Genomic DNA, 25,586 nt, shown 5'->3' on the forward strand with positions numbered 1-25,586 from the left:
TCCACTAGTGTATACACCCTTATGTTATCCAGTCCTACCTGTGTTTCCATAGGTAGGACTGACAGTGAAGATTTGTGAAGAACAGAATCAACAACCTTTGCATAATCAAAACAGTTGCTTTGTGAGGTGTTCACTGTCGAAGGTGTAAACCCATGTACGCTGTTATCCATTGTTATGTAAATGCAGCCTGAATAGCACCAGCAGGCCTTGCCTTGGCCCCAAGTCAGAGCAGGTCCACCGAGGCCCAGGCCCAGTGAGTCCCAGGAGCCAACACATGTAAATCCTCTGTGGAAATGCACCGATAGTGGGTTCACCCATAGATGGTGCTAACGGCTAATCATTGACGGTTTGCCCAGGGAGTTGGCTTGCGCTCTCACAAACTCAATGGGGTTATTGAAGAACAAGTCCCATACCACTCATACACTGTTCTAAATATTTTTTTGCTGTGGAAATTTACCACACAATCTTAACTGACAACTGCAAATAAGCCATATAATGAAAGTGTATACAATCCTTTCATAAGATGATATACTAACATTAAGCTGTTTTAGATGACAACAACCCAGAAATGTCAGTGTGTGTGTAGGCTGGTGATATGAGGACTGTTTTTTAGAACAATGGCAGGCTTTATTTTGGACAGAGTCAATCATTAGCTGGTCACTCCTTCAGTAACCAAGGTTCGCCACTCACAAAGTGCTGTTATGTAAGCCGGATTCCACTGTCCTCAGGTCAGCTACCAAAGAACTGAATCATCTCCAACATGCCACGGGTCATTGTAACACTGCTACACAACAGAAGGTACAGTTAAGTGAATTTCAATAGTGTTCAAAATGTGTTCTTCTGAAAGCCTGTGGCGACTGCAACCTACTCTATAGAGATGATCTGTCATTACAATGTATTCATTGTAAGTTTCGGGTTATGCACTTTCTTCCACGTCAACATGTCACACGTCCTGGGGGTTGGTATAGCTGTTGTTGCCGATAGTTACTGTAGGTCTATGTACTTAAATTTTGTCTGTTGTCTTACTTGCATTTAATGTGGTCCCAGTGGTTGGTATTGCTGTAACCCACTTCCGTTCTTCATGTGTCGTCTTGACTTGCTTCATTCTAGATAATATGCCAAATATTCATAGAAAAATAAACAGTTCAGATGGATAAACATTATAATGATAATATGGGTGTATTTTAGACTGATCTATAGATGAAAATACATATAAAACAAACACAATAAACCAAACAAACAAATACTGCTGCACAGGGAATACCTCTCATCTGATGCTTACTATACATCTATTGACAGATGACAATCAATAGTCAATTACATATTTTGATGGTGGTCCCATCTTTATTCATTTTTACCAGCTGTATATGGTGTATATACTGTACATTATAATGAGCGTAAAGGTCACCCTTGTAAGAGCTACCGGGGCGGCAGGGTAGCCTAGTGATCAGAGTGTTGGACTAGTAACCAAAAGGTTGCAAGTTCAAATCCCCGAGCTGACAAGGTACAAATCTGTCCTTCTGCCCCTGAACAGGCAGTTAACCCACTGTTCCTAGGCCGTCATTGAAAATAAGAATTTGTTCTTAACTGACTTGCCTAGTTAAATGAAGGTAAAATTTAAAAAAAAATATATACAAAAGTATGTAGACAACCCTTAAAATCAGGTGATTCTGCTATTTCAGCCACACCCGTTTCTGACAGGTGTATAAAATCGAGCACACAGCCATGTGTGCTCGACAGCCATGCAATCTCCATAGATGGACATTGGCAGTAGAATGGCCTTACTGAAGAACTCAGAGACTTTCAACGTGGCACTTGTCATAGGATGCCACCTTTCCAAAAAGTCAGTTTGTCAAATTTCTGCCCTGCTAAAGCTGCCCCGGTCAACTGTAAGTGCTGTTATTGTGAAGTGGAAACGTTTAGGAGCAACAACGGCTCAGCCGCGAAGTGGTACACCACACAAGCTCACACAACGGGACCGCCGAGTGCTGAAGCGTGTCGCGTGTAAACATCGTCTGTCCTCGGTTGCAACACTCACTACTGAGTTATAAATGGCCTCTGGAAGCAACGTCAGCACAAGAACTGTTTGTTGGGAACTTCATGAAATGGCCGAGCAGCCACACGCAAGCCTAAGATCACCATGCGCAATGACGTCGGCTGGAGTAGTGTAAAGCTCGAAGCAGAAGCAGTAGAAACGCATTCTCTGGAGTGGCGAATCACGCTTCACCATCTGGCAGTCCGACAGACAACTCTGGGTTTGGCGGATGCTAGGAGAACACTACCTGTCCCAATGCATGGTGCCAACTGTAAAGTTTGGTGGAGGAGGAATAATGGTCTATGACTGTTTTTCATGGTTCGGCCTAGTCCACTTAGTTCCAGGGAAGGGAAATCTTAACACTACAGCATACATACATTCTAGACGATTCTGCGCTTCCAACTTTGTGGCAACAGTTTGGGGAAGGCCCTTTCCTGTTTCAGCATGACAGTGCCTCCATGACGCGAGGTCCATACAGAAATGGTTTGTTGAGATTGGTGTGGAAGAACTTGACTGGCCTGCACAGAGCCCTGACCTCAACACTATTCGCCCAGCATCAGTGCCCGACCGAACTAATGCTCTTGTGGCTGAATGGAAGCAAATCCCAGAAGAGTGGAGGCTGTTGTAGCAGCAAAGGGGGGACCAACTCAATTTTAATGCCCATGATTTTGGAATGAGATGTTTGACAAGAAGGTGTCCACATACTTTTGGTCATGTTGTGCATTTCCTTGAGGGCTCCAGACACTTCAACAAATGGCTCAACTAAGCAGAATAGATTTCAATGATTTTTGTTTTACCAGCTGATCAAATGTTCAGCATAATGTGCCCTCCTGTTCCATCACCCCCACCCGTCCCCCTGTCAACTCTGTGTGTGTGTGTGTACGTGCGTGCGTGTGTATGTGTTTGTGTGTTTGTGTTTGTGTTTGTGTGTGTGTGTGTGTGTGTGTGTGTGTGTGTGTGTGTGTGTGTGTGTGTGTGTGTGTGTGTGTGTGTGTGTGTGTGTGTGTGTGTGTGTGTGTGTGTCCATCCCCTGGCCCGCTCTGGCAAAAACTGAAGCAGACATGGAGGCAGTATGAGAATGTGTGTGAGTGAGAGAGAGGTGGAGTGGGTGGAAAGGGAGGAGGGAGGGAGAGTGGAAGAGGGAGGGATCAGCGAGGGAGGCAGCCCCAGCCCAGCCACAGTGGGAGGACTATCCCATGCCAGGACTTGTGTCTGCGGCAGCACCTAGCAGCCTTCACTGACTGAAGGAAGTGTGTTGGGGGTTGAGTGGAGCAGACCAGTGCAGCAGTTCAGGAACAGAGTAGGGCTTCCATTTTAACAAGGCCAACAGAAGCCAACAGCCAGTAGTAGGAGTCAGCTGCAACAGCCTGGGAGGGAGCAGCAGTGGGGGCGGCAAAGCCGGACAAAGTGAGCTCACAGAAGTGCCTCTGATCACCCTGCAACCGCATTCCAGCACAGGAGAATGAGCCAGTCAGCCTCCTCTAAGCCTGTGTGACGGGACCTAAACTAAACCTCATCTTCTCTTCTCTTCTTTGCCTGGACATTATCACCCTCCTCTTTTTCAGCAGTGACTGACTGACAAGGGATTTCAAAGGAAGAGGGAGAATAAAAGTTCCTATTTTCAGTTTTGAAACGGTAAGGTTTGGAGTTTTAAGTAGTTTGTAGTGTTTTACTTGCAGGGGAGATGGTTTTTGTCTTGTGCTAGTACTTCAAATCAGTTCTTGAGTAGTTTCATGCAGTCTGGTGATGTTATCAATGCTTCTCTCTTTATCCTGTGGTTCAAGCACATTGCATTCAGTGGAATTCATTCAAAATATAAAATGGGGGCATTGCTTAGTCTTTATTTACTTTGGCTCTGTGCCCTACTTGTGAGTGTGTGTGTGTGTGTCTGTCTGTGTGTGTATGTGTGTGTCAGCGAGGGGGGGGGGCATGCGGAATTCTGAAGAGAGAGAAGGGGGTCATTCAAACTCAACGTGCAGTGTGGGTGTGATTTCTTTGAATGATACAGTGAGTGTTGTTAATTAAAAAACCATGATCTCTTCATCAAGGTTTGGCTGCAGCTTTTCACACAGTGAGAGAATCGCGCCACTGTGAATGTCCTACTGGTTAAGCTTTCTTTTGTATTGGTTTGGTACTCCATGATAGTTGGGGCTTTGCTGTGCTGGAGACCTTTCAGAGCTAGCATAGTCCTCAATGAGTCTGCAGCATTTCTTTTTTCATTTCATTTTTTACTAAATTTGTTGAATGGCTGGTCTGCTGGGAGGAAGAAAATATGGAAAGAGAAAGAGAGATATACATATTCTTCAAGCCACAGCTGCTGTGTGGTATTCCAGGCCTCGGGGCTGCACTTTTTAGGCAGCCATTGTTGATGACATATACAAGAGTCCCTCTTACCTCACATTGGCTACACCCTCCTCCTTACCTGTCTAGATATCTCCATTTCTCTCCTTCCTGTAGCTATCTATCTTTAAAACAAACAGAAGAAAAGCTCTACTGCACCATGAACACACACATAAGAACACACACATACAGATCATGTTTAACTATCAATAGGAACTGTGAGACAAGTGTAGAAAGAACACAGAAAACATGGGAGTTCAATTCTTTTCTCTGGCTCTCTCTCTCCTTTGATAAAAGAGAGATTACAAAGAGCTAGCTGAGAGACAGATGGATAGGACCCTGATAATGTGGTTTGGAAGAAGGCTAGTGTGTGTGTACAGTAAGCTAAGTAGAAAAAGGCATTCTGTTCTTCACAGGGCAGGGACTGACTGTAGGGCTGAGGGCTGCTGGGGCAGTATAGTGTCACAGAAAGGAGCAGCTAGCCGCACAGCACACATATGTAAGCCATTAGCCAGAGTGAAGAGAGGGAGAGCACTGACAGAGAGAGAAAACGGGAGGGTAATCCATTTTGGAACGCATTCCTCTATGACCTTGAAAACGAAGGTGGTAATTAGGTGGTGCTTTAGGAGGCTGGTGGGTGCTGCTGCTGCACACAGATTCAGCCAGAGGCAGGGAAGCAGCTCGCTTTCATTTCCCTTCAAAACATCCTGTGAAAATGAGACACAACTATATGTTTGAGTTCCAGAATTGCTAAATAAACAGCATTAAAAATATCCCCTTTTCTCCAGTTCCCCCTCCTGCTGCTTTTACAGATTCCACCATTTTGTTTATTTCGGCCCTTCGGTGTTGAATGGGCCTCAAAGCCACAGCGTAAATGCATCGAGCGAGACAGGAAACAGGCAGAACAAACTATGGCCTCTTCTCCCCAAAGCCACTTCATCCATCCAGCCTATTATGTTGTTGTGGGAGATGTTATCCTCCCTGACTGTTTAAAGTGTGCTGCTGCTGCTGCTTCTATTCATGCCAGGTATAAGAGCATGCATGGTGCTCTGTCTGACTGACTGATGGGAATTAGGGTGGGTTATTAGATGGTGTCCAGATTTGAATGCTAAATACCTTCAGGAGCCCACAGTCTATGCAAACTAGCAGTAGCACTGAGAAGTGATATACTGCACCACAAGCAAAGAACATGCAGTGTTGAGGTGAAGAGTTGAACCTCAGCCATACAAAACTAAAGCGCAGGCTCAGCTATTCCAACCTTCCATATTGTGTGTGTCCACTCCCTATAAAATAGAGTTAGACAAGAAAAACACAAAGACAACATTGGAAACAATATAAGAATTCCAATGCTCCATTGAACTCATATGCTTGTTTGCAGAGGCCTTAACTCTGTGACCCAAAGCCAGCGGAGATCCTACATGTACTAAAAGGACGGGTTGCAAATGACATATGACAAGGGCCTATTAAAAAACATTCCACCTTAGCAGTCTCCCCATAAGCAGCCGGACTTCCTGAAACGTTCAAAAACATGTTTGGTGTGGCTGAGGGTCGAAGATGAATGTTTCCCTGGCTGCCGAACCAAGCACACTGACTCCCAGAGAGACAGTAGGCTATGTGTGGCTGGTTTTTACATTGGTCCACAGCACAGCCATGTCCTCTCATGCTGGGCTCTACTGAGCCATATCCTCCCTTGCAGAAATATCACATTTTGTTTACTTAGCTTTCATCCTTCATTCCACTATTCATAAATGGAAGTATGGCACATCCGACTTAATACCATATTAACTTTAGGTCCTGGTGGAGAGGCTGACTCTACTTTATTGACCATAGATTTGGGTTTTGGCAATGTTTGGTTCAGAGAGAACTGGGAGGTTTCTTTTCTGGAGTGTAAAGTTGGTGGAGATCCGTCTGCTCTCCTTTTCACCACTGGAACATATTTTGGTTTAATGTGACCATGGTGAATTCTCAACTAACCCAATAATGGACTGCACTGCCACAAACTGTCAGTCATGAACCAAGGCCAGCCAATAGGAACACTTCTACATTTGATGTTTTGAGTCATGGAATGGAACTTACCACGAGCCAGCCAAGGGGTGATTGTTGGCCATCACATGTTGGCAATATATCCTAAGAAAGTAATAGTGTGGTGAACCTACATCCAATAAGGAATATTGGCTATTCCTGAGCAGTCAAATGATTGAGTAGACGGTGGCTATTTGATGCCAACTACTATCCCATTGATCTTTAAATCATGGACTTTGTTCACTACATTCTTTCCCTGTTCAATACCTCCCGTATTTATTGACTGATCTACTGGTCCATTGAAATATGCCCAATTTAGTAAGACATGGCTATTATTGTAGTTATTGATCTGGTTTCTGGCCAGACACTGCTGGTGAAATAGTACCTGCTTGGTAAGTCAGGACATATGAATGATATTTACCAATAAAACTATGATTAGGACTTCTAAAGATGGCCAGCTGTGGTAGTAAGCACTGTGGACTTTATGGCTGCAGAGTGAGTTTTATCCCCTCCGTGTGGCTTAAGACACTGTCTTTAAAGGATTATACTGCTTCCCTCACCTTAAGCTGTTTCATGTGCTGCTCCTTTTCCCTCTACACCAAGGACTCCCTCTCCCGGTTTTTCCATTCCTTTAACAGCCATAGTTTATGCTTGTTTCACTTCTCTTGAGTTTCATCCACATCTAATGCTTCATTTCAATATCCATCCATATATATGTTTTTTTTAAACAAATCACTCTCACAGTCACACATACACACAGTCTCCACTCCATCATGATCACCCGAATGTGCCTTACGTGGAAAACGTAACTGAGGATTCTGAAGACGTGTAGCAACCGGACTAATAACATACAAACAAAACTTGGATGTCTTAATTGGACTTTGTTGCTGTCGTCCAATCCTATGATCCCAATTGGATGACTTTATTATTTGTGACAGGCCAGAATGCTGAGTTTTTGTCAACCGTTGTCACCAACATGTGCTAAAAAATTAAAACAACCATGATGTCACTGTTCACATTATTTAGCCACGTTTCCATCCTCTGAGGCTGACCAACATTGATTACTAGTTGGTGGATTTTATCCTCAGCATATCAACAGCGCTCAGTGTTTCCTCTGCGTAGGCTGTCACTGTGAATAAGAATGTGTTCTTAACTGACTTGCCTAATTAAATAAAGGTTCCATTTCCCTGCAATTTAAGATGGAATATTCCATGCAGTGTCAACTACAGCCAGGTGAGAGGTGTAGTTTCCAGGACTGATCAGGGCTGGGTATCAATAATCTGAGATGATACCTCTCTTCGCCTCAGACCTCTCCTTCATGATGACTGAAAGAAAGGAAACCATTGGAGACTATTGAGACGCAGTCCCAGGCCTCACAGGGCTGAGTGATCTATATACATCTAAGCCTCGCTGACAGCGCCCACGCACCACAGCCCAGCCAGCATTTACCCATACCTCCAGGGGCTGTGTCAGCCAGGGGTTCCAGAGTAGACACACCTAAATCCCCTAGAATCCTTACCTACACTAGTATACCTGTTTCAGCTTGTTCTCTATGAAGCCTGCTGCTGGCAACCTACTTTTCAAACACCACTCTGCTTAGCTTAGGCCTACGCCTTCTCATCCGCCATTATTCTACTGTCTACTCCCAGTCATTGTGCCATGGGTGGGCTGTGCTTTCCGATCCTTAGCTTGGCTGCCTGGGACGGTTGTTGTGCCCTTGTGGCCGAGCGCCATGCCCTGAACCAGGAACAAAAGCACTCCTTGTAAATTAAAGAGCAATGATCTGTAGTGCATGTTGGGGCAAGTCACTGCTGTTTTCCTGACATGACTGATGAGAGACAGAATGGGACTATGGGAGAGAAAGGTTTAGTTGAAAGGAACTACCGCAGTGTAGAGTATGTCTGGATGATTTATATTGATATGTGATTGAGTATAAAATGATGGAGTTTTAGGATTACATGAAATAGATGAGTGGGTTTCCCTAACTTGTTTAAAATATCTGTGCTCACATCGGAATGTAGATTTGTCATCAGGTATACTCTGAAATATGTTTTGATGTATCTAATAATACAAAAAAGTAGGATAGTCTTTATAAATAATTAAACGTCAATATAATGTAGGCCTACCCTCCATAGAGCTTCGTGGGATGAGGAAGACTTTGCCCACATTGATTCTATCAAATACCTTATCAAGGGCCGACTATCAAACACAGACTTTAACCTCAAACAGACTTTCAACTCAAACAGGCTTTAACCACAGCGTTTTGAATAACTTTATTAAGTACAGTGAAATGTCTTTCTATACCCAAAATAAAGTTATCAATATCAATGTAGTTCTAAAAGTAACATAAGGTAGAACAAAAACACATATACAGGGTCAGTTCCAATAGCATATTTACAATGTGCAGGGATACTGGAGTGATAGAGGTAGATACAGTACTGTATGTATAGGGGTAAGTTGACTAGGCATCAAGATATATGGCAAACAGAGTAGCATTAGTGTATATTATGTTTGTGTGTGTGCGTGTGTGTAGAGTCAGTATAAATGTTATTTGTGTGAGCAAATTAAGTGTGTGTTTGGGTGCATTTGCGTGTGTGTGTTTGTGTGTATGTGTGTGTGTGTTTGTGTGTTGGAGTGTCAGTGTGCGTGAGTGTGTAGAGTCCTTTGAGTGTGCATAGAGACAGTGCAAAAAAATGTAAAAAATACAAGGGTCAACTCAGGTAGTCCATGTAGCCATTTTGTTCTCTATTTAGCAATCTTATGGCCTGGTTATTGAAGGTAAAGTACTAGAGGTTACCCATCTCCTCTCTCTGAAACTATGCTCTGACACTTTCTTAAACACAGTCCAGTCCAATCTCCCTCTCACCTAGTCCCCTCCGCCACTGAAAACACAACCCTCAAATGTTGGCCAGTCAACCTTTTCATACATTTCTGATAGACAGTTTTTCCTGCAGCTTCCAGAGAAAATGGACATACCCTGCTATTATATTAACTGCAGACCCTTGTGACACCCCCTACATACACACACACACACACACACACACACACACACACACGCACACACACACGCACACACGGCCCCTTTTCATTCTTCTCCGAGGGGTTTAAGCCCCTGGGTGCAGTAGTCCACGGCCCCCTGGTTTTACGGTCTTGGCCCCTTTCTCCAGAGTCCTTCAAAGTGTTTGCCTTTAGCCTGCAGTCACTTCAGACTTGATTACAGTTTTTAACAATCACGTTGGCACTAATTTCAGAACCTTGTGGTCCTGTTTCAAAACTCTAGACACAAAACTCAAAACGGCCATCACTTGTAACACAGGCTGTCCAATGTTCCAAACATTGCATTGTGCATTCATATCTTTAAAGAAACCTTGCACTTGCAGAATCATCGGTTAAAATAACTCATTTGTCATGAAATACCATAGGAACATTCATTTAGATCACCCACACACAATATACCTATAGTTTCACTGTGTAGTTGTTCATACAATCATTAAATATTGTAGTACAAAATATGTGATACATGTTTCATGTTTCAAGGGCAGCTTGTTCGTGAGGGCGCCTATCATATACAGTACCTTCCACCTCCATGTGGAGAAAAAATATTAAATCGGGTTAAGGAAAGGAGAGTATGGGGGTAAGCACAGGGTGGTAAATTGTGGATGGGCCTGAAACCATGCTTGCACCATTTGAGCATGGTGGAACCTGACATTATCCCACACAATGACATAGGTCATGCTATCAGCTCTACAGACCTGATTTAGCTCATCAAAGACGGTTACATTCAAACAGCGAAACATGTGGCTGCCTGCAACTCAATATATAGAGTATATAGAGTAGAGAGCTCTAGATGTTGTTCGGCCAAACATTAGAACGGGCAAGATGTTTAATCTAAGCAACTTTGACCGTAGTATGATTGTTGATGCCATACATGGTGATTCCAGCATCTCAGAAACAGCTGCCTTCCTGGGATTTTTATGCACGACAGTCTCTAGAGTTTACAGAGAATGGTGCGATAAACAAAACACATTCAGTGAGCGGCAGTTCTGTGGGAAAAACCACCTTGTTCATGAGAGAGGTCAGAAGAAAATGTCCAGACTCATTCAAGCTAACAGAAAGGCTACAAACGCTCAAATAACAGCTGTTTAAAACAGTGGTGTGCAGAAGGGCATCTCTTAACGTACAATACCGTGAATAATTCAGGCTGTTGTGGAGGCCAAAGTACTAGATGGGTGTACCTAATAAAGTGGCCAGTGAGTGTACAGTAATGTCAAATCTGAAAACATGGTCTGGAAAAGTGGTACATGTGACCATAGAAACAGTGTCTGATAAAGAATGATGATGAAATATTACATCCATAGATAATGTAGTCCAATTGGTTCATGTTCCACGGTAATTGGTGTCAATGGATCTCATTATCCTGAAACCTTCATGATCTAAACATGGAATATCGTTTGTCAGTTTCCGTAAAACTATGCATTAAGAGTAATGCAACAGTTACTTATCATTTTGAGCAGTTGTATCAATTGATAGTTAGATCATTGTAAAGAAATGAATATACAGTCATCTCAGATGTAATGTGTGAATTGCATTTTGAAATGGTAATACTTTGATGTTAAGTTGTGTCATTTTGAACAGGTGATTTAAGTTCAATGAACAAGTGATCTTAGCTTTATGTGTATTGTATCCAAGCAATTAGAAAGAGTGTTAAAGCTTTGAAAAATGTGCATTTTGATCATTGGTTGTGCGTTTGTGTCTAGAGTTTTGAAAAATGACATCAAGGTTCCGAAAACAGTGCCAAAGTGATTGTAAAAAACTGTAACAGGCACATTCAGACCTTTTCACTGTTAATCACAACAAACAATCAGGTGACCGGACTGAAACACGACATTTCGATTCAATCCCTTTGTCGTTGGGAGTGTGTGGTGTTAGGGTCGGAGCAGAAATACATTCCAAGCTGACTATTTGTGGTCATCCTGTTGGTCTAGATTAGATAGAGGTCAGGCATGCAATAAACTGACACGTAGATATTGAGAGTTTTGTTGTTTCGTAATTCTATCTCTACACAGCCATGCCAAAGCTATCCCTCTGTGGTAACTAACGTGAAATCAATACTGATCTGAGTGTGTTGTGAATTTATGAAATTTCTTTCTGTTTGATTCCTTACTTTGATTCTCGTTGTTACTGAGATTATAAAACTGATAGAATGACCTACAAATAGAACATGATTCTGATGTGAAAATGATTCCTAGAAGAATTCACGCTGGGATTTGTATTGTGGTATTTTGGATGGATTATCTTCGTAGGGGCGCCAGTTAACTGCCTGCCTGTTGTTTAAAGAATCACTTCCCTATTTCCCAGCTGACAGGAAAGACAGAGCACTAGGCCAAAACACAGATCACAAATGGATAGATAAGAGATGTGTGGATGAGTGGGGGAAGCCTCTCTCTCCCGCTCTCTTTCTCTCTCCCCAGCAGCTACACAGGAAGTTCATGACCATGAGGTCACAGGAACAAGCCATGTTTCAGGACTACACAGCACACGACTGGTTTAAACTGGAAGACAACGGAGTTTTCATGTTTCTTTGCTGTTTCATTGTTGCTGTCTGTCTTGTTTTTACTGTGCGAACTTGAGAATGATCAGTTGGTGACTATTTCCTTGTTTTCATATTCAAAAGCAGTTACTTTTTCCATGGAGTAAATGGAAATTAGGAATACAACTAAAGTGAACATAGAAGTGGAAATAGTGTTTCATCATCATCTGCAGTAACCTATCATAAGGAATAATGGCAGTCAGTGTGGCACCTGTGCAGACAGACAGTTAAATGTAAACATATGTCCTCCTTTGTCATACAATCTACAGTAGGCCTGTGTTCCTATTGTAAAGGTATCAGTGGGGTGGCAGAGCACAATGGCTGACACCAAGGACTTTGCTCATCAAACATTGACTAGAGTGAAAACATGCATCCTGTCAATGGGCAGAGGAAAGTGTGTTGCAGGCCCTGAGGCATCTCTCTCTCTCTCTCTCTCTCTCTCTCTCTCTCTCTCTCCTTCCCTCCCTCCCAACAGGAAGAAGACCCAGATGTGAGAATGGATGAGGGATACGAACTTGACCTGACCTACGTGACTGAGCGCATCATTGCTGTGTCCTTCCCTCGGACATGCTCAGAAGAGATCTACCTCCACAACCTGAAGGATGTCACACGGATGCTCAAGTCCAAGCACGCAGATAACTACCTGGTCAGTTAACACTACTCTCGTGCATGTGTCTCACACCATTCTTCATCTCACTTGTAGTGCATAGACTATTGAGAGTTGTAGTTTGCTTTTGTTTATTTGGTTTAAAGTGTGACTGTTATTCACCCTATGTCATTGTCTCATTGACACATTTTGTGGTTTCTAGAGAAGTGATGTTGACAGGACAAGAGCCTACTTTAACCTCAGCTCAACCATTTAGTGTGGAGCGCTGTGAAGCTTTCTTTAGTTCATATGGGAAAGAGGAAGTGAAAACGGTTGAAACAGTTACTTTTTAATAAGATAGTTATAAAAGGCATATAATAAAATTGCAACACAAATGTATGTATTCATGCGTACATATCTCTTTTCTTTCTAGATTATCAACCTGTCGGAGAAGAGACATGATCTCTCTAAAATGAACCCTAAGGTAAAGCAAACATACTGTGTTTTTCCAAATGTGCAACATAAACAAAACATAGGGCAAGACACGAGGTGCTGAAGAGATACAGCTATCAACAAGCTGCAGAATGACTCGGCTGTATTTGCTATAGCTAAATCAATGGATATAAGTGGCAACATGGATCTCAACCGTATGTGTTTGAACAACTGTCTAACGAGATAACCCTTTGATTTAGAAAGGCTGTCTCTAGGATTTCTGGAGACTCTGTGCGTGCTAAATAGATTGTTTAGGTTGTATAGAGGTTTTATTGATTAGAACTATCTATAACAGAGTGTGTGCGACCTACCTTGTGTTTGCAGACTCTGGACACGGGCTGGCCTGACCTGCATGCCCCTCCTCTGGATAAGATCTGTACAATTTGTAAGGCCATGGAAGGCTGGCTCAACGCTGACCCTCTGCACGTGGTGGTCATACACTGCAGGGTGAGCAGCATCCTCATCACTCTGTCATCACCCTCTCACCATCTCTCAGTTATTTTCTTCTGGCCAAAGATCACTTGTCTCACCTTATCATATAAAGTCATTGTCCAGTAAAAAATCAAACTTTTTTAAAATTCTGTTAACTCATACCCAAATAATGTTGTTGACTTGTCTCATACTATTTGTGGTCAAAGCATACATTTGAGCGAAAAACACTGGTCAAACAGACCATTTCCAATGTACAATCAGCTGTGAACTCGCATTAATATTTTTAATGACCGGTATACGCCCACACCATTCTATAGTTGGGGTATGCCCACACCATTCTATAGTTGGGGTATGCCCACACCATTCCAACACAGGGAGCATTCAGCAGAAGGTACTACCGGTTGGCGAGTGGGGTCATGGTAATGGTTCCGGGGAGTTAAAAAAGTATTTATTGTTTATTTATAATCTAATAACACTACCTGGTACTGTTGCAAATGATTATGCCTAAGCATTGGCACACAAATATGAATGAATTTGACATCTTGTCTCTTGTGTTGTATTTCAGGGTGGGAAAAGCAGAATTGGAGTGGTCATCTCATCGTTTGTGATTTTCACTGACATATCTGCCAGGTAACTGCTGCAAAAAATGGCATCTCAAGTAGCTTTCTATCAATAGTTTCATTTATTGAGGTTTAGCATTGTGAAATATGACTTCACTCTAACCAAAATATCTGACCTCAGGAGAGAGTGAGTAGCACTAATTGAATGTTTGGGTCCAAACTCCTTGTCAACTCCAACCAAATGTCTCAGATAAATATAGGCCTAGAAACAAAGATAATCTATTTCAATGTCTGACCACTACTGGTCCACTCAGTCCTTTCACTGAATTCCACAGTCATTTAGAACGTGAGTCAAACAATCAATACTTATGGTTGTGGGATCAAAGGCAAGCCACAAGTCATGAGTCACGCTTACAGAATTACACACTCTAAATCAACATGGACAATACTAGACAGTCGTGACAGTCAGCTTATGACAGAAACGGACGTTTATCACAAAGGTCAATGTAATTTTCTCTGAATGGACCTGGAAATGAATTTAGCAATTAAATATGAGTTTCAGTAAGGCACTTGAGTAGAAAATAATTTCCCCTCAAGCACATGCAGTTCCTCTAAGTGGATAAAGTTACACAAACAAAGATGAAAGTCATTTACACTCTGAAAGGATATCCAGCGCAGCTGCAACTCAGCTAATCCCTAAAGTCAAGAACCGACTGCAAACATTTAGCGAGAAAGTGGTTCATAAGGTGAAGGGAAGTGCTGTGTGTGTTTGTGTGTGTATGTGTGTGTCTTATGGAGATCCTTTGTGCAAACAGCCCCCGTGTGATATGGGTACACATTGGCCCAGGCCTGGCTGGAGAGGGGAGAGAGAGACTGATAAAGAGGGAAGGGGAGAGAGAGAGCAGAACAGAAAAAGAGTGAGGACGGTGAGAGGAGGAAAGAAAGTGAGGGAGAAGAAGAAGAGAGGCAGAGAAAGGCAGGGAGATTTAGAAGGAGATATATGGTGGGAGAGGGAGAGAGAGGCAGAGAGAGGCAGGGAGATTTAGAGGGAGATATATGGTGGGAGAGGGAGAGATGGAGAGACAGATGAGGAAGAGAAAAAAGACAGAGAGAGAGCCCTCTAGTGAAAAGCCCCCAGCGCCGGTTGGTTTGAGGCCTGTTGGTACAGCAGTAACTGGGTACACACTCTGACCTCTTTCTCCTCTCCTCCTATCCTTTTTGTTTACTCCGGATTGTCTTCCTCTCTGGTTACTTTCTCTCTTCATCGCTGTCAGTGTGTGCATGCTCACATTTGTGTGTGTGCGCATGTGTGTGTGCGTGTGCATGAGTGCGTGTCAGAGAGAAACAGAATATGTATTGAATAAGTGCCAATGTTTACAGTGTGAGTACCTCCACTCTGTCAGCCAGGAGGGTCTCTGGTATAGGCTGACGACTTACGCTCAGTTCAGTTTAGTTCACTGTTCACTGTTCCCTTTTTTAAAACTAAAGGTCTTAACTAAAGCTTACTTACCATCATTGTCAGGAGTGTTTACCCTGTCAGTGCTTAAACCCTAAACAGTAGAGTAAGTCAGTGTTTAAGCCTAAACAGGAGGAGGGTAAGTCAGTGTTTAAGCCTAAACCATGTCTGTGTCTGTCTCACATAGTGCTGATCAGGCCTTGGACCGCTTTGCAATGAGGAAGTACTATGACGACAAGGTCTCAGCATTGATGACACCTTCTCAGAAAAGGTATGGCCTCTTCTCAGGCACAATATTAATCTACTCTCTAGTACTGAGGAAATGCTCATTGTGTGATATGGATGGTGAGGTAAAGGTGTTTCCCCACACCCTCCTTCATCTGCCTCCATTCCTCCCCATCCCTTTACACACACGCACACATACACACGCGCACGACCAGGCACACACACACACACACACACACGCGCGCACATGTTAGGGCAAGTTCAGGTCCCAGTCCCACCAAGACCAATAGAAAACCTATTGCATGTCTTTGTCTTGTTTGTCCATTCCCATAGAAAAGGGCCTGTGATAGTCGCTCCATTGTGTGTAATTGAAACAGAATGGGATCCTGTGGTGACCTGGTGCAATCTAATCCTGCTGCATCACACTGATTCCCTGTGACTCAGTCATGCTGTGGGCGCCTCATAAAGAATATTCCCATCACAAACACACAGGCTCAATGCATCTCAGAGCGGTCCTTTTCCCATGTGTGCTTCAGTAACTGGGTTGCAATTGTCATGGATGGACTTATCCATTGATGTCAGGGTTGTAAGTGATCTGTTGTTGTCCACTGTAACCTACATGCAAAGGGATTTAGTTAGTGAGGATCATCTAGCTAGCTATTGTGTGGATTACTATATCTCTTCTATTCTTTCATGCCAGGTATGTTTGGATCCTGAACAGTCTCCTGGGTGGGTCGATGAAAATGAATGCTTCTCCACTGTTCCTGCATTGCATCATTCTTCATGGGATACCCAACTTCAACCCTGCAGGAGGTAACTGAAAACACTCTTTTGTTCACCTATTGGCCGACTAGGAGATACAAATGCAAATATTCTACTCAGTCAATATAGATGTAGGATCTTCATTTGATCACTATGTTGTAGAAAACGTTCCTACAACGCAGGACATTCGAAACATGTAGTGTATCTGAGTTTTAAAACGGCTTCTGAAGTTTGTTGTTTTTACTTTGACATTATAGTCATGATTTTCCCTTTCACAAAATGCATTAACCCCTACAAAACTGTCCATTCATTATAATCCACATTATAATTAACATTTCCTGTTGCTGCTGGATTATTTTCCTGCTGTGGCAAACTGACTCAAGTTAAAATCCTACATCTGCAGAAGCTAAAAGTCTGACAAATAACTACCAATAAAATCCCTATGAGGCTATCTAGATAGAAGTGGGATTCTCAGAGAAAGCATGCTAAATGAACCTCTCCTTTCACACGGACTGAAACACACATGTATACACGCACATGCACATATATAAATACGCACCACAGAATAACTTCTTTATGGTTTGTAGTAAGGGAATCCACACCCATTTTTTTTTTTACATAAACAAATATTTTTTTTATACACATTTCAAATCAACAACAACGGCTTCCCTGAGATGGAACCAGTGACCTAATTTGAGCTGGATACTGACAGAACAGGATCTGGCACCTCTCAAATTTGGACCTTTTTGTTCTGAAACCCATTTGCCAGGGTCAGTTCCTCTCTTGGCATGAAAAATAATTGTCACTGTTTGCAATGTGAAAAATTATAATAAAATCAATCAGAGTTATTTCAATTTGCCTTCTCTGTAATTCTCCTGCCACCTAAAAAACGTAACGCGTAATGTGAAAACGTACCTGATATTCTAAGAATTGATTGGTGTTGGGCCGAACCGGGTTTATGGTTTGCGCAACATTGTAATCTGTATAGACCATTGCTGTGGTGAGAGAGAAGCACACCTGTATCTCTCACAGAACTAGAATGACATTCACTTTCTGTGATCTCTCCCTCTCTCTGCTCTGATAGACACGCGCCTGCAATTCTCATCTCTCCAGCATTGCACTTTGTTTATTTCCTTTAGAATCATACACTCTTAGCTAAAAATATGCTATATAGTACCAAAAAGGGTTCTTCCAAGTATAATCCTTTTGGTTCCAGGTAGAACCCTTTCCACAGAGGGTGGAAAGGGTTCTACATGGAACCCAAAATAGTTCTACCTGGAACCAAAAGGGTTATCCTATGGGGAAGGCTGCAGAACCCTTTCGGAACCCTTTTTCTGAGTGTAGCTGGAGGAAGGGTGCGGGAGGTAACACAGCACCCCTGATGAATTGAAATACATTTGCCAAAATTATAGAATTACTGCTGTCTGTTCAGAAAGAAATGAAATCATTCTGAATACCACAGCAGGATTAGACCAATAATTTAGGCGCAGATCAAAAAACGTTTAAGCTTTTTTTTAGCCTAGCTGCAGATTGTCTGTAGCCCAATCACAAGGCATGCCTACAGTCAGGAACGTGCGGCAAATCTGTCAGTGAACAGCATGCAGCCAAAACAGGCTTTTTGCAATATTTCAAATAGCCAAACATTGCGGTAAAACACAGGTTTGAAAGCAAATGGATTCTGCTGAAAAGAGAAGAGTATTGTCGGTAGGCTACCAGATATGTGATCAACTTTTAAATAGGCCTATTGAGCGAACAGCATTGTTTTACAAAGTAAAACAAGAGAGACATAGGCTTTTGGCATCGGCCATCGGCCATCGGCGGTGAGTGAGCTAAAATCAAATCAAATCAAAGTTTATTTGTCACGTGCGCCGAATACAACCTTACAGTGAAATGCTTACTTACAGGCTCTAACCAATATTGCAAAAAAGGTATTAGGTGAACAATAGGTAAGTGAAGAAATAAAACAACAGTAAAAAGACAGGCTATATACAGTAGCGAGGCTATAAAAGTATCAAGGCTACATACAGACAGCGGTTAGTCAGGCTGACCGAGGTCGTATGTACATGTAGATATGGTTAAATTGACTATGCATATATGATGACCAGAGAGTAGCAGCAGTGGAAAAGAGGGGTTGGCGGGTGGTGGGTGGTGGGCGGGACACAACAAGATAGATAGCCTGGTTAGCCAATGTGCGGGAGCACTGGTTGGTCGGCCCACATCAAATCAAATGTTACTGGTCACATACACATGGTTAGCAGGTGTTATTGCGAGTGTAGCGAAATGCTTGTAACGCTGCGCATCATTGGGTGAGTCAGTGAAACTGGAAAGCTGTTTTACACTATAATTTTCTCCCCATATTGTACAATATGTGTGTTTCCACACATACAGGCCTAGGCTATTGATGGATTCAAGACCAGGTTGTTTTTATTGATCTCAGATTCTCAATGTGTGAGGTATTTAAAAAGATTATGCTGAAGTCTCCAGTCATCTTAAACTACGTAAAATGATGTAAAAGGCTACATTTCTCCTGCACCCTCTTCTGCAAGCGCCTCTACTCCACTGCTCTATGCCAGCACGCAAAAGCCATGATATGCATGCAATGCTTTATTATAAATATTCATTTATGTAATTAAATATTCATTTCACTTGTTCATAAATATTCATTTATAATAGCACCCCAGGTCAGCCCCCTCTCGGCTCAATTTACAAATGAAGCACTGGATGGAACTACTGGTACAAACCTCTGTTAGAACAGCAGTTGACCACAGTGGAAACATACAGAACATGTTGCATGTGACATGCCTATAGGTTGCTTGAGAGGCTGCCAATGTTGCACGTGCCGCTTACATAGAGATATGCCTAGTAGCATCTTAGAGACTGACAGAATTTGTCAAGTCGCAAATTGTCAGGTCAGATTTCCTGTGCGTTCTCTGTAACAGCCCACAAGAAGCTTGAGGGAAAGGATTTATGCCATTTCATTAGCAATACATCTAAGAAATTATGACTAACTGTCACTTGATACCAACATGAATTAATACATGATACAGTATAACATAACATTAATGAATTCATGATGCAGTACATTGATACAATGCCATTTCAAAAGGTAACCTAATCATAACACTTGTTCATTTGGTCACCGTTCTTTCTGCTGAATTCCACTCTTTTCTACTTCTCTTTTTTCAAGTGTGTCGCCCATATCTGAAAGTGTACCAGGGAATGCAAGCTGTCTACTCCTCCGGGGTCTAGTAAGCACACATTTAAACCCCCTACTCCTCAGGGGTTTAGTAAGCACACATTTAAACCCCCTACTCCTCGGGGGTTTAGTAAGCACACATTTAAACCCCTTACTCCCCAGGGGTCTAGTAAGCCCACATTTAAACCCCCTACTCCTCAGGGGTTCAGGGGTTTAGTAAGCACACATTTAAACCCCCTACTCCTCAGGGGACTAGTAAGCACACATTTAAACCCCCTACTCCTCAGGGGTCTAGTAAGCACACATTTAAACCCCCTACTCCTCAGGGGTTTAGTAAGCACACATTTAAACTCCCTACTCCTCAGGGGTTTAGTAAGCACACATTTTACAGTTTAGTTTCACAATAAGTGATACCATTTTCTTTGAAGCATAATTGGTTGTTGTTCTAATTCACTGTCTGTGAGTGTCAGTGATTGGTCATAGAATGTTCTCTCTGATTGGTTGTTTGTCTCTATTACCCAGTCACATTGGGCCTGGACACAGAGACAGGATATGCATCAGTCTGGAACCTGCTCAGCTGCTAAAGGGAGACATAATGGTAAGAACAACTTCTCATAGCATCACTTAACATATGTATTGGAATGTATTGGGTATACCATACAAAAATAAATATGGAAGTCATGATAGATAACATTAACAGAATACTTTAAAATGGTAAGAAACATAGCAGATGCCAACAACTGACTTGATAAAGGTCACATGAATAGCCACACAAACTGCTGTTACACCCTGTCTCCCCCTGTCTCTGCAGGTGAAATGTTACCATAAGAGTGATGTCACTTCGGAGCGTGAGGTGATCTTCCGGCTCCAGTTCCACACGGGAGCAGTGCAGGGCTACAACCTGATGTTCGAGAAGGAGGACATGGAGACTGCCAATAAAGGTATACACACACACACACACACACACACACACACACACACACACACACACACACACACACACACACACACACACACACTTGGAAAGGCCTAGAGAATGTCTCTGCTGGACATCATTTTCCTTTATAAAGACCACATATGCAGCATCATTCATTTTTCCGTTGCGTTTCAACGCAGCCACACTCACGGCATTCCTTTGTGTTGACTCTGCAGAACCTAGATTTCCTGATTACGGGAAAGTAGAGCTGGTGTTCTCCGAGGGCCCGGAGAAGATCCCAGGTATTTTTCTAAATCCTTAACCCAGTTAGAAAAGCAGGAGGGTTTGAAAACCTCCAGACACATGGTGCTTTCACCACCTAGCTTCCCCCTCGATCCTCCCTCCTTCCCCCTCTTCCCCCTGCCGAGATGAGGATGTGGAATTCCGTAGAGGGGAAATGTAGTGTGAAGTGTGTACTGACAGATAGGTAAAAGAGCATAGCATGCCCTGCCTCCCAGCCCCACAGGAGGGTGTGTAGGGAGTGTGTGTGTGTGTGTGTGTGTGTGTGTGTGTGTGTGTGTGTGTGTGTGTGTGTGTGTGTGTGTGTGTGTGTGTGTGTGTGTGTGTGTGTGTGTGTGTGTGTGTGTGTGTGTGTGTGTGTGTGTGTGTGTGTGTGCGTGCGTGCGTGTGTGCGTGCGTGTGTGCCTGTGTGAGCTCATGCATGTGTCCGAGCATGTGTGGTCTACACAACTAGTAAAAAGTAACATTCCTTCACCTCTCAGTTGGAAGATGAAAACACTCCGGCCACAAATCACTTCTAGGAAAGAAACACAAAAGGCTTCTTTCCAACAGTGTTCCTCAAAAGTTTAAACCTATAAGATTGCCCCACTGATCCCTTGCGGTTGATTGGACCATATAAGAGCATCTCAGAGTGAATCCTTGGTTTTGATTGGTCTAGGTGCAGAGCGCTGGCAGAACGGGGCAGACGTCAGTGTGGACTACAACACAGCCGACCCTCTGACACGGTGGGACTCCTACCAGAACATCAATGACGGGGAAGGTAACAGCAGTCACTCTGACTTATTTTTCCTCATTATAGTGTGGAAGATAAAGCTTACAATCACTCTAAATTATTATCACATGATCCACCATAACTAACAAACAAGTTCATCCAGTTACCAAGCCATATCTGGGTCAGTAGTATAGCATGTCAGTTTCATGAGTTTTATCAGGAATTTATCTGCTTACATTGTCCACTGTGCCATTACTAGGGTGTTTTTTCTGACCAGTAAAATCTCTGGGCCACATGTAGGCTGTCCCTGTCAGGAACAACTCCTTAACCAAGCTCCAGTTTTACCAACACAGGTACACCCAGGTAAAACCAATCAAACCGCATCTCAGTCAGTGCTTTCAGTCAGTGCTTATTTTTTATAAATTAACAAATGTATAATTCCTTAGAGAGGCCAACCCACTGGGCACAGATGTCAATTCAGCATCTATTCCACATTGGTTCAACATAATTTCTTTGAAATTACATGCCATCAATGTTGATTCAACCAGTCCGTGCCCAGTGGGAAGCGATTTCTTTTTTCTTTTTTTTTCCAGTGAAACCCTGTAAACAGTACTGCAGAGCTTGACAGATTCATAGTCCTATGCTCTGGTTGGCCCACCTCATTCTGTACTGTATCATATAGGGACCACAGCGTGATTACATTAACACACACACAGTCAGTCGTCATTGGCCTGGTTTATGTGGCAGTGGGACCCATTGCTCATAAGAAAGATTTGCACCAGGGCAAGTTGTATGGAAAAATGCTTTATTTACTATGGCGAACAGAGGATATAAAGGATAGCATATCCTTTTGATGAACCAAAGGCACAGAGATTCTCATACTGCTAAGAATGGCCATGTCAATCTCAGCTTGGGTTAGGGTTAGGAAAATTCTAGTGAGATGTTTCAGTAGGTCTTTTGGGTTGTTATTTGCTAGCGACAGAATAGTGCTGCTACCATAGGGCATACAGCAAGCCAGGGGTCATAGAGAGAACGGGTAGCTCCCCAGAGAATTCTGTTGTTGTTGTTGTATCAAATTAATAGGCATGCTTCAACCAACCCACTCACGCAGGCGGGGGTGTGCTCTCTCTCTCACACACACGCACACGCACACACACACACACACACACACACACACACACACACACACACACACACACACACACACACACACACACACACACACACACACACACACACACACACACACACACACACACACACACACACACACACAGTCAGGGCGTCCCCTCCTTGCTGTGGTGGTTGCTGCTCTGCCAGATCTCTCTTCTCAACCGCGGAATTCACAACAACCTCCCAGAATAGAGCGATATGGTGGCATTAAACCATGAATCCACCCAGGCCCGTTATACAATAAGCATTTATATATAACACCCATAGAAGCCATTTGATGATAAAGACAATTTGTTATATTGCTTTTTTTTAACTCAACTACACAACTTTTATGTTTGAAGTGTTAGATCAAGAGTCTCTGGGCGCATAATGAAAGAGCACATTTTTTAAATGAAAATATTAATTAAAGGCATACAGCCTAAACAAAAAATAAAAGTGTTGCTTTGAGGCATTCCTGTGGAATATTTACGGCCTTGTTTTCTCATGGGAACTCTAGATTGGAGAGGAAAGACTGGGAGCTCTACAGGAATTCAGCAGCTACTTACCAGTCCATTGGCAGCTCCCAGTGTCCCTCTGACTAGCTGACAATCAGTGGGTTAAGGGAAGGAGGAAGTAAATAAATAAAGGTACTCTTGCCATTTTAAAGACTGCTTACCACCTCAGTGTTATGTATGTGGAAAGCCAACATCATTTACTTCAATGGCTTTTTAAATCTAATCTATTTGAAATTTGGGTTGATCTTCTAGTATACCATGGTGGATTGATCTTTAATGAGGGATATAAGAATAGGTCCTTTAGAAACAAAGCCTATTAGATTTCTTTACCAGGATTTTCTTTCCAGGATTTTCTTTTACACAATACTTTACCTCACACAATTTACTGGAAACTGAACTACTCTTTCCTGGGTAAATGTCCTCTCCATCAACAGAAACAAATCCAGCCAGTGTTTGTTTTGTTTTTTAGAAACTCACTTCCCGTGTACATGAATCAGGGGGTGTCCCTGTAATCATTACCAGGTGTGTCAACAACCGCCTTTGAGCCTATTCACAGATAATGCCTAGACCACAGTAGACTTCTCCAGTACTGTGGGCTCCCATCTCTCTCAACTCTGTTTCTGCCTCTAGCTCCCGGTGAGTGAGTCAGTGAGTCAGTGAGTCAGAGTAGAGCCATTTAACAGGCCGGCTGGATTAATGAGGAATGTTTTAGCTGAGGGCTGTCTGGCTGGGCCTCAAACTGGGCCTTAAAGGGAAGATTGCAGAATTAGGTTACCATTAAACATTCTGATTTGCTTCATCCTTCCAACTAAATGTCCCAATATGACATATCACTTTACATTTGCAATTTACGAGAAATGTATATTTGATCAGAATTTGACTGAAGTTATGTAAGAAAATATTTCAGAAATGTGACATAAAGAGGAGCACTAGCAGGGCGAAACTGTCCACATAAGATGGTACAGACCCACATCATGCAGAGTCCTACTATTGTTTTTGAAAAAAATGTTTTGGCACCCTGAATAAAGGGAACATCTGACCATATCCTGTGATTTATTTATTCTGTATAATTCTTTATGAAAACACATACAGCTCACAGGCTTTTTTCATAGCCCTTTTACACCCCTGGCTTACCCCTACTAGCTAACCACTAGCAGCCTTGAAACACATCACTTATTAGCAATTCAGCACATCAGCATTTCTCCTACTGTTAGATATTAGACATTGAAAGTCTATAGCCAAACTGGCTAAAACTCTGTTGTTGGCCGATGGTAGCTATAGCTAGCCACATCCTAATCTGAGTGCTACTCAAACATTGGCTACCATGATGTCCTGCAGTTATGATCGATAAAGATCAGCCAGTTTAGCACAAATAAAGACATACCTTGAAATAAAGAATTACATTAATCCGATTGGAATTTTACAATTTACAATTTAAAACGTATTCTATTGATGGAGTTGCTGTAGCTTTCTTTCTAGCTAGCTTCCATCCCCAAACCCCATGCTAGATCTGTGTGAGTGGGACAGTTCCTTATGCATGGCCAGGTACACTTACAGTGCATTCGGAAAGTATTCAGACTGCTTGACTTTTTAAAAAATCCCTCAGAAATCTACACACAATACCGCACAATTACAAATCAAAAACATTTTTTTAAATCTATTTTAGCAAATGTATAAAAAAAAAACGGGAATATCACATTTACACAACTATTCCGACCCTTCACTCAGTACTTTGTTGAAGCACCTTTGGAAGCGATTACAGCCTTGAGTCTTCTTGGGTATGACGCTACAAGCTTGGCACACCTGTATTTGGGGAGTTTTCCCATTATTCTCTGCAGATCCTCTCAAGCTCTGTCAGGTTGGATGGGGGGAGCGTTGCTGGACAGCTGTTTTCAGGTCTCTCCAGAGATGTTCAATCGGGTTCAAGTCCGGGCTCTGGCTGGGCCACTCAAGGGGATTCAGAGACTTGTCCCGAAGCCACTCCTGCGTTGTATTGGCTGTGTGCTTAGTGTCATTGTCCTGTTGGAAGATGAACCTTTGCCCCAGTCTGAGGTCCTGAATGCTCTGGAGCAGGTTTTCATCAAGGATCTCTGTACTTTGCTCCGTTCATCTTTCCCTCAATCCTGACTAATCTTCCAGTCTCTGCCTCTGAAAAAAAAAACACAGCGTGATGCTGCCACCACCATGCTTCACTGTAAAGATGGCGCCAGGTGCCCTCCAGACATGACACTTGGCATTCAGGCCAAAGAGTTCAATCTTTCAGCCAGAGAATCTTGTTTCTCATGGTCTGAGATT

At 42.7% G+C, this 25,586-nt stretch overlaps 1 protein-coding gene across 3 annotated transcripts in view; it reads left to right on the plus strand.

Annotated features, from left to right (window-relative positions):
• The first annotated feature begins 671 nt into the window (after positions 1-671).
• Positions 672-25,586, plus strand: part of LOC109874604 (tensin-3) — a 64,971-nt gene continuing 40,056 nt past the window's right edge. The window contains exons 1-12 of one of the 3 annotated variants that reach the window (XM_020466591.2): positions 672-798; positions 12,463-12,633; positions 13,007-13,057; positions 13,390-13,512; positions 14,063-14,127; positions 15,701-15,784; positions 16,439-16,551; positions 19,688-19,748; positions 20,219-20,294; positions 20,508-20,637; positions 20,849-20,914; positions 21,571-21,672. In XM_020466591.2, coding sequence (XP_020322180.1) covers positions 12,484-12,633; positions 13,007-13,057; positions 13,390-13,512; positions 14,063-14,127; positions 15,701-15,784; positions 16,439-16,551; positions 19,688-19,748; positions 20,219-20,294; positions 20,508-20,637; positions 20,849-20,914; positions 21,571-21,672 — 1,021 coding nt within the window. In that variant the 5' untranslated portion in view covers positions 672-798; positions 12,463-12,483. Of the gene's footprint in view, positions 799-3,225; positions 3,671-12,462; positions 12,634-13,006; positions 13,058-13,389; positions 13,513-14,062; positions 14,128-15,700; positions 15,785-16,438; positions 16,552-19,687; positions 19,749-20,218; positions 20,295-20,507; positions 20,638-20,848; positions 20,915-21,570; positions 21,673-25,586 lie in introns of those variants that run through there. The other 2 variants (XM_020466592.2, XM_020466590.2) reach the window with 2 other exon arrangements.

Source organism: Oncorhynchus kisutch, linkage group LG30 (assembly GCF_002021735.2).
Source record: "Oncorhynchus kisutch isolate 150728-3 linkage group LG30, Okis_V2, whole genome shotgun sequence".
NCBI lineage: Eukaryota > Metazoa > Chordata > Actinopteri > Salmoniformes > Salmonidae > Oncorhynchus > Oncorhynchus kisutch.